This window comes from Cyprinus carpio, chromosome A8 (genome assembly GCF_018340385.1).
Source record: "Cyprinus carpio isolate SPL01 chromosome A8, ASM1834038v1, whole genome shotgun sequence".
Classification (NCBI taxonomy): Eukaryota; Metazoa; Chordata; class Actinopteri; order Cypriniformes; family Cyprinidae; genus Cyprinus; species Cyprinus carpio.
Window position 1 is genome coordinate 12633711 of NC_056579.1, and position 13923 is coordinate 12647633.

The 13923-nt window shown below is 36.6% G+C and overlaps 2 protein-coding genes across 6 annotated transcripts; both read right to left on the reverse strand.

Moving 5' to 3' along the window:
• Positions 1–1224: 1224 nt before the first annotated feature.
• Positions 1225–5672, reverse strand: LOC109050850 (testis-specific Y-encoded-like protein 1). Of its 2 annotated transcripts, none has more exons than XM_042762298.1 (7): positions 4532–5672; positions 3980–4057; positions 3771–3882; positions 3469–3623; positions 3264–3340; positions 3061–3179; positions 1225–2931 (listed from the first exon to the last, which is right to left on the reverse strand). In XM_042762298.1, the coding sequence occupies exons 1-7, from the start codon at positions 5318–5320 to the stop codon at positions 2765–2767; spliced, it is 1497 nt and encodes a 498-aa protein (XP_042618232.1). In that variant the 5' UTR covers positions 5321–5672; the 3' UTR covers positions 1225–2764. The 2 variants fall into 2 exon arrangements, with proteins under 2 accessions (XP_042618232.1, XP_042618233.1); XM_042762299.1 differs by having other exon boundaries at positions 3061–3176; positions 4532–5671.
• Positions 5673–6023: 351 nt separating this feature from the next.
• Positions 6024–13532, reverse strand: LOC109050537 (forkhead box protein P3-like). Of its 4 annotated transcripts, none has more exons than XM_042762301.1 (14): positions 13356–13532; positions 12674–12765; positions 9510–9670; positions 9229–9303; positions 9026–9107; positions 8792–8948; positions 8585–8692; positions 8411–8498; positions 8121–8189; positions 7462–7615; positions 7214–7290; positions 7032–7133; positions 6645–6766; positions 6024–6431 (listed from the first exon to the last, which is right to left on the reverse strand). In XM_042762301.1, exons 3-14 carry the CDS (start codon positions 9666–9668, stop codon positions 6356–6358), a joined length of 1269 nt encoding a protein of 422 aa, XP_042618235.1. In that variant the 5' UTR covers positions 9669–9670; positions 12674–12765; positions 13356–13532; the 3' UTR covers positions 6024–6355. The 4 variants fall into 4 exon arrangements, with proteins under 4 accessions (XP_042618235.1, XP_042618234.1, XP_042618236.1 ...); XM_042762300.1 differs by having other exon boundaries at positions 12542–12765; positions 13356–13531; XM_042762302.1 differs by lacking the exon at positions 8585–8692 and having other exon boundaries at positions 12542–12765; positions 13356–13531.
• Between the last annotated feature and the right edge of the window lie 391 nt (positions 13533–13923).

The window sequence follows — 13923 nt, forward strand, 5'->3', positions numbered from 1 at the left end:
ATTTACTTCAGCAACATTAAACACATAAGAAGATTATAAAATGTGGACAATCTTGAGTTAAATATAAGAGCACAGCCAAAAATGTGCCTAAAAAAATAATAAAAAATTACAATATTGTTTTTAAATGTTTTATTATATATTTTCATGTAAAAAAAAATAATATATGTAATTTAATTGCAATCTAAACCTATTTATACTTATTAAACAACATTTTTCCGATTCAAACCACTTGAGCGGGTGGGACAGTAGTATTTCCTTCAATCTTGATAAAGCATGTGGTGGTATCTACATTATGGCTCTACTCCCGCTGCCTGCTTGGCTGCTTTGCATTTAAAAACAGGGCAGACTTTTGCTAGTGGAATATTTATAGCATTGCATTAAGCATGAAATCAGAGCTTTTAAGTGTACCATTGCAACATCGGCTCTCCTCTGTTGAGGCCTGCCCAAAAATGCCTGTCCTTCGGCTGTTTGCAGAGCTGTGCTATTTCAATGTGTATCCAAGCTTCATTACACATTGACCTCTCTTGTGACAAGATCCAAGCTTCTGGTTAACCTGCAGCCAGAGGTGACGAGGGCAAAGTAATATTTATCTTGTATATCATGTATTTCCATATTTTAAAGGAAATATGTGTTTAGTTTGATCCATGCATTTCAATTGAATTTGAATTGATCATGAAAACATGAAATGCATCAGTTCACGTGATCAAGCACAACACAGCTGTCTAAGCACAGGCATGTGAATGGAGATAAGAGCATTTGACAATGACATCACTCTACGCTGCACCAGGAGGCTTATCTCATCGCCTTTGCTATCCCACCACCATAACCAAGAGCTTGTGTTGTCTGGAGGAGCTTCAAATACAAAAGTCAAAACAAGCTCTCTATGTAAAAACAACTTTGTTCTTTTATTGAAAAGACAGCTTAGAACGTCTTATCAATTCTTTTCTTTTCTTTGCTATGCTGCCCTCTTGTGGGTAGACATGAGAAACAAAGAAGTCTTGAAAGATGAATTGTGAAAGAACAAATTACAGAAGTTTCAGAGAAACTTGTAAATACAATTAGGTGCATATTTATTTGATGTAATATCTTATCATAGTCCCCAGCTCAGATGAGTTAGTGTTAAGAGATAAACACTAAATAAGTGTGTCAACAGGAAAGAATAAAGCTGTTCATTTCATTCATTTCCTGGAGAAACAGAAGAGACAAAAGCCACATTAAACATTCTGAATGAAAAGACAAAAACTTTATTTGACATGAAAACCAAAACCAAAAAAACACATATTTAAAAATTGTAGTTCTCTATAAAATTTAGCACACAAAATATAGCTTTTCATTGATACTGTAGGTCAAATCTATCCTAATGATTCAATAACAAATTATAAACCCTTTTTTAAGGGAAAGGATTATGTACAAACCACTGGCCTTCAATCCAGTATACAGCTTTTCGCTTTTTAAACCAAACTTTTACAGGTCAAAACTCAAAATCAATGAACTCAAAATGTTTTAACACAATTGCCTTATTACAGATTACTATGATAACATTTAGAATGGTTTCACTCGAATAACTGACTGACCAAAGTTTAAGAAAATACATTATTGCAAAGTAGGGAAAGAAGCACAATTCAGAAATAAATGAAAAAGAAAAGTGATATGAATATGAAAGACGTCATGAACAAATGTGTACATATTCACTATTTTTACAATATTATCCAAGCATTTAACTGGACACAAAAGTCTGAGTATTGAGTGCACACATCATGCTGTCAAAAGGAAAGAAAAAAAAAACACACCACAAGATGGTCTTGCCACTATTTTGTTCATTTACATAACAATTGTTATTCACTGCAGTGAATAAATGGTAATGTGCATGTGTTGACAGTGTGTAGATATCCAACTCAATCCTTAGACATGACAAAAGTAGATTTAGGATCACATGGTCATCATAGCAAGAGGTACCAAGTGATTTTATCTGCTTATGTAAACAAAGTGAAAAACTACAATTTTTAATAAATGAAGCTGATGAAGGGAAACCCATCTATAATATAAGGAGGATAAAAGAGTTAACATCCCTGAGTTACCTAGTTTTGGTTCAGAATGAGGTGCATTTCAGAATGTTTGACCTTTTTCCTTATAACCAAAATGTGGTGGTATTTAATGAACAATAACAAGGCAAGAAAACCAATCACTTCATGATGCCAGAATTCTGTAGAGGAGGATGAAAAAGTAACACAAACAACAATCACCCAAAAATATTACAGCAATGACTGAAAAATGTGATTAAGCCCATAAAACATACAAACAGGAAAGTATGGTGTGTTTATAAATGGTCATGATTGTGAGTGATGGACAATGCTACTGTATACTGTCATACACAAAAGCCCTCTAAACTGGACAAAAAAACTAAACTAAACTGAGTGCAGTCTATAATCCCAAGCTTTAAACAGTCCATTGTGAGATAAAAGAGGTGTCTTACGGGAATCAGTAGCCCTCGGAAATCTGTTAATGCAAAGTTATAAGTGTAAAATGTGATGACACCTTAAGGAAACCAGATGTTTTTGGAGGAGTGCACACACTGAATTTTAATATTCATATTCTTTGATGTATAGAAAGTACCATCTACAATGAATACATAGTTAAATCCTGATCATTAAGCATCATTAACAGCTTGACTTAATTTATGCAGAAAACAATATCATCAAAACAGATCATAGAAAAATCGAATGATGCTATTCTGCATAAAAAGAAATGGCGACAACCCCAAGTCCTAACTCTTCTCTTCGTCTATATCAATATCTTCCTCTTCCCGTCCTTGCTCTCTGACCTCACAGCCTTCGGAGTCACGTGACTCTTCTACTTCCTCAACATCCACTTCCTCTTCCTCTCTCTCCTCGAAGGAGGATTCCCCCTCATCTCTGTCATTCTCTTCTGAGCCTAAGAGAAAAATTATCAGTCATGATGATTAAGTAATAAAATCTGCTTTGTTTTTAATAGCTTTGAAAGACTTATTGTAAAACACTTTATATTAAACTGTGACTTGATTGTGAAAAAGAAAACCCTCACCTTGGTCATCTTCTTCCTCCTGCCCCAAGTTTTGGCTCCTCTGCTCCTCTTCTTCATCTGAATCTGAGATGATCACACACTCGTCTCCATTATTGCTGCCCTGACGTTTTGGAGCACTGCTGGACAACAGAAATTTGTTAAAAAAAAAAAAAAAAGCAAAACATACACTTTGAAAAATCTGGATGTTTCTGGCTAGAGATTACCTGCCATTCTCTCGTGGCTCCCAGAGTGGGGTCAGGTAGTACCTCAAAGGATTTTTGTACAGGTCATCCTTCAGGATCTAGAGCCAAAGGAAGAAGAGTTATTTTTCTTTTAAACATCATCCTTTCCTGTGTTTAAGGATTTTGATTTGGCCTGTTCATACGGATTTGTTCATACAGCTCTTTTTCCTGCACCTAGCTGATGTACCTGTGCGATGTCATCCCTTCCTGGGTTGCTGTGGTCACTGAACCAGTGGAAGAAGCTCTGGTAGACCCCCTGTGATGTTCGACGTGGTTCTCCACTACCGACCAGATTCTGCCCTCTGTGCCACAAAATTGGGTTTGAGAATGACACCGGAGACCCTGCACAAAAAGGAAAGCACATGCAGATAAAGCATGATCACTCTTTTTATTTTATTTTATTTTTTAACTCAGAATACATAAATGTGTCTCAGAGTAATCCGTTTCACATTCTTGAAAAGTGGGGTACTGTGATAGTGGTCAGCTCACCTCCCATACCAAGATGAAGTTCTTTCACTATCATTTTGTTTTGAAAGAAGGGATTTCGCCGGAAATGGAAGCAGATGCGGTATCCAAGTTTGTTGTTCTTGAAAGACTCAATCTGTCAAATGATGAGCATATTAAAAAAACAACAACAACAAAAAAAAAACAGATAATTTGCAAGATTTGAAAATAGGAAGAAAAAAAAATTGTATTACCTCTAAATTAGTCATGTAGCTTAAAGCATCTTCATCAGTCTCATCGATTTGTGCTGATAGATGTGGGTGATTCAGAAGCTGATTGGCTTTAAGTTAAGCGCACATTACGTAAATGAAGACAAAGATCTGGAATCCACAATCATTTGGTTGAATGACATGTGACGCAAATGGAAATACAAAATGAACATAGAAGTTTCAAGCATGATCAGTGACGTTGCTAGGGATTTTGGGCCCATTGAACAGAATTTGGTATTGGGACCCTTCCTATGCACTCTTGTCCCCCTTTTCACCCGGCTGTGACACCCGAGGTGAGTTAATATCTTCAGGCATTGTAAAGAATCCATCTCATAATATCCAGCTAAGAATCTAATTGGATGCCCAGACTTTTTGACCAATTACATTTAAATGGGTGTGTGTTGATATATATATATATATATATATATATATATATATATATATATATATATATATATAATAGACAAAACTCAACTTCAAAGGCCTTGATACTTAAGTTGACTACCTGAACGTCAAGCACATTGTGTTAAAGGATACAGCAGTGACCCAGAAGCCTGGTATGGCTTGAGTGATGGCGCTGCGCTGGTCCAGGTGAGGGCGTCGCTGGCGGCTCAGTTTCAACTCCAGGCGTTGATGCAGACGCGCGCCTTTCTTCTCCAGCACATCCAGCCGCATCTGCACCTGTGCTAGCAGCGCCACGGACTGCCGCACCTCCGGGGCCATCTTCACCGACACTATGGCACACTCTCCGTCCTCGTTATCCTCATTATCAGAGGCGACAGACGAGCTAGCCGTGGAGGAAGAGACAGGAAGGGAGTCGTCATCCTCCTCATCATCATCCACAAACGATGCCTGCTCTGGATCTTCTCTGTCCTCGCAGAGTAGCAGGGATGAGGAGCTGTCAGCCGCGGCTGCCTCCGTCCTTCTCTCGCTCTGAGAGCAACTGGGACGATTAGACTTATCCCTAGATTTCTCTCGATTTGCTTTTTTGGACGAACAGGGCATTTCTTTACAGTCTTCGCCCCCGTCTCCACCGGTCAGACTGGCGAGCGCCTCTGCTGCGGCGATGGCAGCGGAGTCTGACTGCTGGCGCGCGCTCTCACCTCCACCAGCCGCTCCTGTGCTCTCCTGCGCGGCGGATCCGTGTTTTGGCTCATCATTGCCAACTTTCTCAGGTCCTGCATCCTCATGAGAGTCATTCCTTGGTTCCTCATCGCTGACTTTCGCCTGCTTGGGCAGCGTGGACTCAGATTCTCCACTTGGACTTGCACTTCTTTTCGTGTTGTTAGTTTCGGACGGCTGACTGCTGTCCGAGATTGTACTCATGATACTGACTGGTGGTAACTTTGTCAGACGTATATGGTTTTAAAACGGATTTTAAATTATAGCAGTGTTAACTGTGCGGGTCTCTATCCAGAGCCCGCGTTCGCATTACAGCACTGCCAAATTCCAAGTCTGCGCAAATGTCAGCAGGCCCAGGTAGCTTCCTAACGCTCAATGCTAGTTTAAACTCTCGCTCACTGCCGCATATCGAATATTTCCGTTTGCATTTAGACACAGTATTCGTACTATTAAGTTACTTTTCCCTTAAAAGTCACAATTCGCCTAAAAATGTCCAGTTCTTTTGTATTTGTTTACAGTTTGCCCTTCCGTTCGCCATTTATCAGAGGCTTTACATACGAGCGCGAAAACAAAGCTCTGATTGGCTGAAATGCACCGCGCAAAAATCTCTCGGCCAATCGTAGACGTTGTACTACAGTTGATGACGAGCCATTTCACTGAGTACATCACCGTTGCGTTGCATTTACGCACCGTGAAATATTTCTGACTGGGACGGTTTTGTATTATATTTTAGTTTATAAGCAGAACTTGACGTTGCGTTGTGTATATTGTACCAGAAGAACAGTATAACAGTGCTGGATTGCATTTAAATTTGGAACTTTATTTGGATTTATAATATTTTAAGACATTAATATACACTTATTGTTCAACAGCATAGCTATCAATACTGAATTAAGCACCATATTAAATGTATTACATAGGATACCATTAATATCATCGATGTACCTTTGTAGGCATAATAAAAATTGATGTACTTGTACTTTTTATCAGTGCATTTAAATGCAAGAAGGATAATAAAGTTTGCCGAACACCCACTCCTTAACTTTATCTTTAAATTATGTAAAATACATACTGATTCCTTACACTTTTTCCAAAAAAGAAAAACAGTTTGGTCTGAAATAGACTGCCACCTATACATTTAAAATGATCATATTTATCATTCTTACAAAAAAAAAAAAAAGAATAATATTGTTAGTGGTTGAAATGTTGTTGCAATCTCTTAATGAGTCCATTTGAGCCTCACATCTGAGAAGTTTCACTTTGTGGAGTCACAGGAAACAGGTGAAAAGGTGCCATCCAGCCCATATCCTGGTCCCTGGAGGAAAAAGTGGTGCAGCTGCAATAAATCAATGTCTTATGATTCTCCCACCTCCAAAAATACACTATTAGATCCATCCCAAGTAGTTTTTTTTTAATCTTCACTACTCAACCATCTTAAACATACAACCAACTATCCACCAGCAGTGTGACATGCAGTAGTAAAGTACAGCATTACTATCACCCCTATGAAGAAGTGAAGACTATTTACCTGTGAAACTTTTGTCCTTTTCTTCTCTGAAATTCCTCTTCATCCACAGTCCAAACAGAACCTTTCTTGCCTTCAACACGCACAAAGCAATTATGAAGACTGAGGTTATGCCGAACAGCGTTCTGCACACAGGCAAAGATATGTTAAGTTACTTGTTACATCTAATGGGTTGTACCTATTTGGAATAAAACTCACATAGTCTTCCCTAACATAAAACCACTGTAATTTCACAGCAAGGTAGTCATCATTTTTTCTAACATTAACATACAAGTTGTGAAAGTTTTCTGGTATATAAACCGGAGGCTGTGGCTTTTAGGATTGGCTTGCGTGCAGTGAGTCATGGAATGACAAATATAATGTTTACAGTACAAATACTGCATCGTATACCTTCCATGTGGCAGTGTTGTGACGAAAGTAGAAAAACATGCGGGTAAACCAATGATAGATTTCATTCAGAGTAAGCTGCTTCTCAGGGGACTCCAGGATCGCCTAACATAAAAGACAGCTTTTGTGGGACTGACAGGAAATGAAAAGGTAATATACAGGATGTTTAATTCAGCAGTACTTACCCATCGTATCATGGAGGCGTAGGTGAAAGGTGGCCTAATGTTTGTGAATTTATAATACTCAAAACTGGGGATAATCCCTATCGCCAGAAAAAAATAATAATAACAACATCATATACCGTTGTGTTGTATGTGGAGATGAAATATGAATGACTGGTAATCTTAGATTTAACGTACATATGTTCAGTTTCAGAATCTGTGTTTTTGTATAGTTTAATTTTATATTAACATATGTTTTTGGGATGGATTACCTGGTATAACTTGTGAGGTAGAGATCTGCCAGAATCCTTGTGTTAACGCTTCAGCTGCTGCTCTCTCACTGTCATAAACACCAATCGCGTTCTGAAATGCTGCAGGTTGCAGGAGTCCTGACAGATGTCCTGGGTTCTCCACACCGTTACCATCCTGAGATCAAAAGGAGAAAATTACATCAATGTATAACTTTGGGCATAAAACATCATTTGGCCTTCATCAAGCCCTTGAAGTAGGTAAAATTTAACCTCAAGTGACCAACAGAACATAAACAGATCCCACTGTCATTATGGAACAATTTGATTAATTCACACAGGGTTTTGTCTTGGCTTTTCTAATGCTCCCTCTTTCACTGTTGTTCACTAGCTGAAGATCATTGTTGTCTGATGTGACCTAATTTCAGGTCAGCTTTAGCTGGCAGACATATGGTCTTGCATTTGTCTCGAGAATAAACTGGTGTGAAGACAAAGCCATAAATCAATTACAAATTAAGATTATAGTCCCTTCGTCAGTATGGTTGATGGTTGGCTAGTAGGAGATGTTTGTGGAGACAACATTTGGTGCATACACACACACACACACACACACACTGTGGTTTGCACTGCAAACAGTACATATGTATCATATTTCAAATATAATTTAATATTAGAGTGCTTACCTCAGAGGTAGATTTGACATCAAACAGGTGTAGCTGCATAGCCTGCAGTTTCTGTCTCTCTGCGGTCAACTAACAGTAACATTCACACAGTAAATATAATGCAAGGTCAGGTCATAAACAGACATCTGTTTATAATCCAGTTCTTATTAAAACCTCCTGACCGCCACTCTGCATTTACGTTTCATTAGCTCCTGCGATACATGATAAATTGGTTCTATATTTCCCACATAAGCTGGCCTAATATATAACTGTTGAACAAACCATTGTTTTTGAGCACTGGGGTTACATACCTGATTCTCCATGTATTGTACTTTGTCTTTCTGCGTCCTCAGCTGGGCTATACTTCTGTCCCCATGAGCATGGTCAGTAGAAAGGTGTCTAGATACATACATAAAGACATACATATATGAGGTATTGTTAAAATGATTTAGTAAATTATATTGTTAATTTCATAACTGTCTCACTTTAAGAAATGTCCATATTCTTTGAACACTTCTCTGCTCTTTGAGCACCCAGGCCATTTGCATTGTCCTTTAACACACAGAAAGCCACCTGGAACACTATATGCATGTCTAGAGATGATAATAAATGCTTCATTTAGCACAAAAACTGAGACCATATGGGTATTAGTTATTTGTTTGTGTGTTTATTTTCTCAAACCAGATACTCACTTCCCAGTATGCTCTGTGCTGCCAGGCTCAGGGCTTGACACGGAGGCACCGAGTCTGCTTTCAGACTGGCTGTTGTAAAGTGGCACAGGGTCTGACAGGTCACTGTCAGGTTCTGTCTTACACACAGTGTCCACAACCCAGTCATGAACACCAAACGCTGTGGAGCATTATGAAAAGTTTAGTTTCAGATATAAAATATTTCATTTGTTTTGATCAATTCTACAGTACCAGTACCTTGTGGGAAAGGCTGGTTGCCTTTGCGTAGTACTGATGGTCTGTGCTGTCTAAAATATTTGCTTGTATTTTCACTGGAACTCTGGATATAGACAACAGACAGCTCAAAGTGATCATGCAAGTTTATTCTAATCTTTTTAACCCTTTATTTTTAAGGCAAGGTGTTGCTATGGAAGTGAAACATTTTTCTAATTAAACTGTACCTGCTGTTTTAGAGTGGAATTTTGAATGTGAGAAGAGCCAGAACCTCTGAAATCACTGTCCAAGTCAACAGATACCTTTGAAATCAAAAAGATACATTTTAAGGTTTGTTTGTTACAGCACTCATTCTTTCAGTATAATGTGCTACTTGAGCTGTGAATAGCTAAAGTTTCTTTTTTTTTAGGAATAACTCAAATTAATATTATTAATATTCATTTAATATCATTCAATATCTATTGTTTTGTGTAGTAATACAGAAATATGGCAGTTTCTAGTCTGTTACCTTGGTAGCCATGGGTTTAGCTGAGATCAGAGATGAACTGATTCCTCTGGCCTTCATCTGTATGCTGCAAAAAGTAGAACAGTCTTCGTCTTGGTACCGATTTTGGTGACTACTCCGGTTATCTCCACCTCTGTCTGTTCCAGCACCATTTTGAAACATTCCTATATAGAAATAAGAAGTCATAAAAGAGCTTACAGTTCATAAACTTTAACATACTACTGTGTACTGAGAGTGAAATGAATCAGCCCTGGCGCAAACCATTTCCTGTGTAAATACACTCACCCTTTGCTTTGTTTCCAAATATAGTATAACTATACATATTTGAATAAAACTGGTAAATGTAATGGAAGTTGTTTTTCCTTCTCATTTCACTAAATGTGTGGGTACTTTCTGAACACAAACCACCCTTCCCCTTGAGCAGGGACCAAGAGGTCAGGAAAAGTGGGCCCTTCATATTAAGATTAAATTTCATTTTTTATACCATTTTGTGAACTATTTTTTCAACTAAAACAAATAATCTTTATTTTTACTCTTTATTAATGCATTTGACATTACATATTTTACAATATGACTTCACCACAAAATATTTACATAAAAAAATGTGTTTGTGAAATTGGAGATGAGAGTGTTGCAATATAAACAAAAAACAATAATTTGGATAAATCTGCTAAATAAGAGTTTAAGTATTTGTTCATTGTAGATACAAAATAGTACTGAATGAGTTAAACTGGTGTAACTATTACACATTTTTATATTATAAATTCATCAACCTGAAATGTATGGACTTAATCTTGTTAATAATCTTATTTTTTCTCTAAAAAGAATTGATCAGTCCATCTTAGAAAGATAGTTTGATAGTCAGATCATTTCAGTTGCTACAGGTGAAGTACATGCTAATGTCTCAAATATTTATAGCGATTAAATAATTACATGATTGCTATTAAACATGAAAGGCAACTCCAATCTTACCTGGATCATTTATCTGATTAACCCTCTATATATAGTACTTCGGCAAGTTTAGATATAAAGCAATAACTTCTGTTCGATGATTAATAGCATAAAAATGTGGAATAATCAGTGAATTTTGATGCTTAAAACCGAAGATGGACTTAAAGCATAGATCTCGCACATACAACTTCTGAGAAAAAAAAAGAAAAAAAAAAACTTCATCTTTGGATTTTTGAGCACCATTGTCATTGCGGTTTTCTGCTTATTTCTCTGACATTTGACATTAACCACATCCAGTGTATGATAAATGTCAACATTTTTCACCTGGGGGGTTTTTTCAAACAAGCAACTTGGCATGATGAGAAGGAGAAGAGCCTTATTTTGTAGCTGCTGAATTGTAACTAAGGTTTTCAAATATGCTACAAGTACTTTTTATCTTGAAAATGATAAAATGCACATGTTTGCAGTATTTATTTTTAAAAGTAGTGTCATTTAATGACCCCTTTTTCTGCACTTCTCTGTATCATTAGTCATTGAGACTTTATCAGAGAGAGTTGAGAGTTTATCAGAGGTTTAGATCTGCAATATGCAAGGGTGTAACGTTCCAGTAATTTGCAGGATTAGTTTTCTATGTTGTGCCCTAATGCCTAGTGAATGTACATTGATTTTAATTGGTTCCTCTGAGAGTTCAGCCTGATGATGATATTTATAAGACTGGGACAATTTAAGGCAATGAAACTCATTATTCATCTCTCAGTCTGAATACAGTCTTCTCTCAGTTCCAATCACTGAGAAAAATCCCTCAAAATATGAGAATAGTCTGGACTGACAGCAAGTTTCATTTTGCAATGATGACACTACAGCATTCAGTAAAATCAGTTTTAGTTTCCATGTTCTGTGGAATTCATAGTCACAACGATAATCATTAGATCTATGCCGTGAGACAACTAAATGCAGCGAACGCCCATCAAATATTTCAAATTTGCACACATCCGGAATTAAACCTGAAACCTGTAATTAATTTAAAAAAAAAAAGATATGGAACAGAAAGACAATTCTGGCCTAAATTCTCTCCCACAAACATAGAAAATTTCATTCTGACTCACTTTTTTTCCACTGTACCCACTCATTTGTTTTAACACACAATATGATGTGAATCAAAGACCAGGATATCTGAGGCATGTACTGTACTGTACTGTAAATCGAAGAGTTAAATGATAGTGTTTATAAGTTGGACACCCTACTCCACCCAGTTCCACCATCGTGGCTTTTTATTGTTGGAGGTCAGAATTAATTAAGTAATGAACTAACATGGCATCTACTGCGTTATCTGTGGTAATTGCTGAAGATATGCAAGTTCAAACTAATTTTACATTAAAAAGTGTTATTCTTGGCTATTCTCCGGCATTGTACAGTAAGTACCAAGGTAAGTGCCTAAAGATTTCCATGCTTGTGAAAATGACTAACCAGCATCCTGTGAATGCATATATAGCAATTTATCTTTTTTATTGTTATTATTATTTACTTAGACAAAAAGAATAAATATCTGCCATTTATTGGTTACATGAAACATGAAATAACATGAAAATAATTAGACTGGCCTATTGTATCATTCAGAATAGTAATATCAAAGCATCTGTAGAAATTTATCTGGTTTTTCTTTGACATTTTTGATTCATGCCAAATCATAACTAAATAACTAGTGCTGTCATTCTTAAAAATAACGGTTCAAACAAAGAAAGATGTCAAAGTAGAACTTTTTAGAAATGTCCTCTAAGAACTAATCTCTAATCTCAGGCTTCAAAGAACTATATAACTCAACTCAAGAATCCACCGCTGGCAAAATTGGCTCTTGCTAAAAAGTGGATTGTTTGCTGAAACTAACATGCCACAAAGAACCACTTTTAAGCGTGACTGTCACAAAAACGTAAAATATCCGAATAAAGAGGTGACCTTTTAAAAGACATCAAAAACTCATTTTGTGTCAACCAAGTTATTTTTGAAATTTTTGCACCTACTCATTTTCTCCACATGTACAGCTCTCATATACACAAGAAGTGTATTTTTAGAGTTTTATAACTTACCCTTTACATCTGGTGTCTGGGTGATCCTTTTTTAGGTTGGAAAATTGATTTCACAGATATTAGTTTAACTAACACATGATGAAATTGCTATCATAACTGCAGGATCTCTGTAGAAGATGAAGGTTGCTTTACCTCCCACACCTTTCTTTGTCGTGTTTTTCCTTGTAACTCTATGTGTGCTTTAGCTTGATCCTTCTCCTCAGCAAAGGCCTTTGTAAGTGCCTCTGCACAGGAAAGAAAAATCAAAGACTGAGTTGTCTGTGAGACACACAGACCTCATTTGCGTCTGCACTTTAGGAAAGCACAATGTTTGGTTGCTTGTCTCTTTTTCCTATGCTGAGCTGTGTTAGTTTGTGAGGTTAAAAAAGAAAAGAAAAAGAAAACTACAACGTATTGAAGTGCTGTGAGTAAATAGTATACATTTCCACATCATCTGGAATTCCAATGCTAATTTAAGTGTAAAACGGATCACAATCATTTCAGTGGTTGATTTGAGAAATGTGATAATTTTAACCAATCTAGCCTTGAAACATCCGTTGATTAAAACTATTGTCTGTCAAAACGAAAGGAAATTTAGAGTATCAAAAACTGACCAAAAAGTACGTACATTTGATGATGCAATGCTGTTTATAATCTAAAACTGTATAAAAACTTACTGCTCTCAAACTGGTAAAAATAAATAAATAAAATAATTTTTTTGTTCATTTAAAGGATAAGCTTTTTTCTTTAAAAAAAATGCATATTTATTTCTGAAAACAAACAAATACCTAATTAATACAACCAGGTTTAAAGAGGTAAAGTAAAAAAAACTCACCTGTTGTGCGAGTGTCAGATTGATGCAAGCGAAAGAGCAATTATTAGGTTGAATGCTCTGGAAAATGTTCGGGTCAACCCTTTTATAATGTTTAGGATGACATTTAGTGGAAATTCAGCAAGACAGACGGTTTCCCCACTGGGTGTTGGTGTGTGTGTGTGTGTGTGTGTGTGTGTGTGTATTCATGTGTACATTTACCAGTGTGTAGTAACTGCTAGACTGTCTCCACATCTTCTTCAGAAATTATGTGGCATTTTGTTGTTTCTGTTTCCTATTTTAGGAACTCTTTTTTTGCAGCGTGATTATAATGAAGGTTTTCTTCTACACATAAATATTTTTATAGATATTTAGCTTTTCTATTACTAAGGGTCTCATACTGTATGTGTATTGCTGACTGAATTATAAATGGCAAACAATATTTTTTATTTCTGTGTGTTTCCTAAAGAAATGATTTCTCTGGTGTAGAGGAGCCAAAGCCTAAATTCATCTTAAACATTTCTTGTACTGTTTTACCACGAGATAGCATTGAGATTCTGCACATTTTCTTTGACAGATATTTCTATTGCTC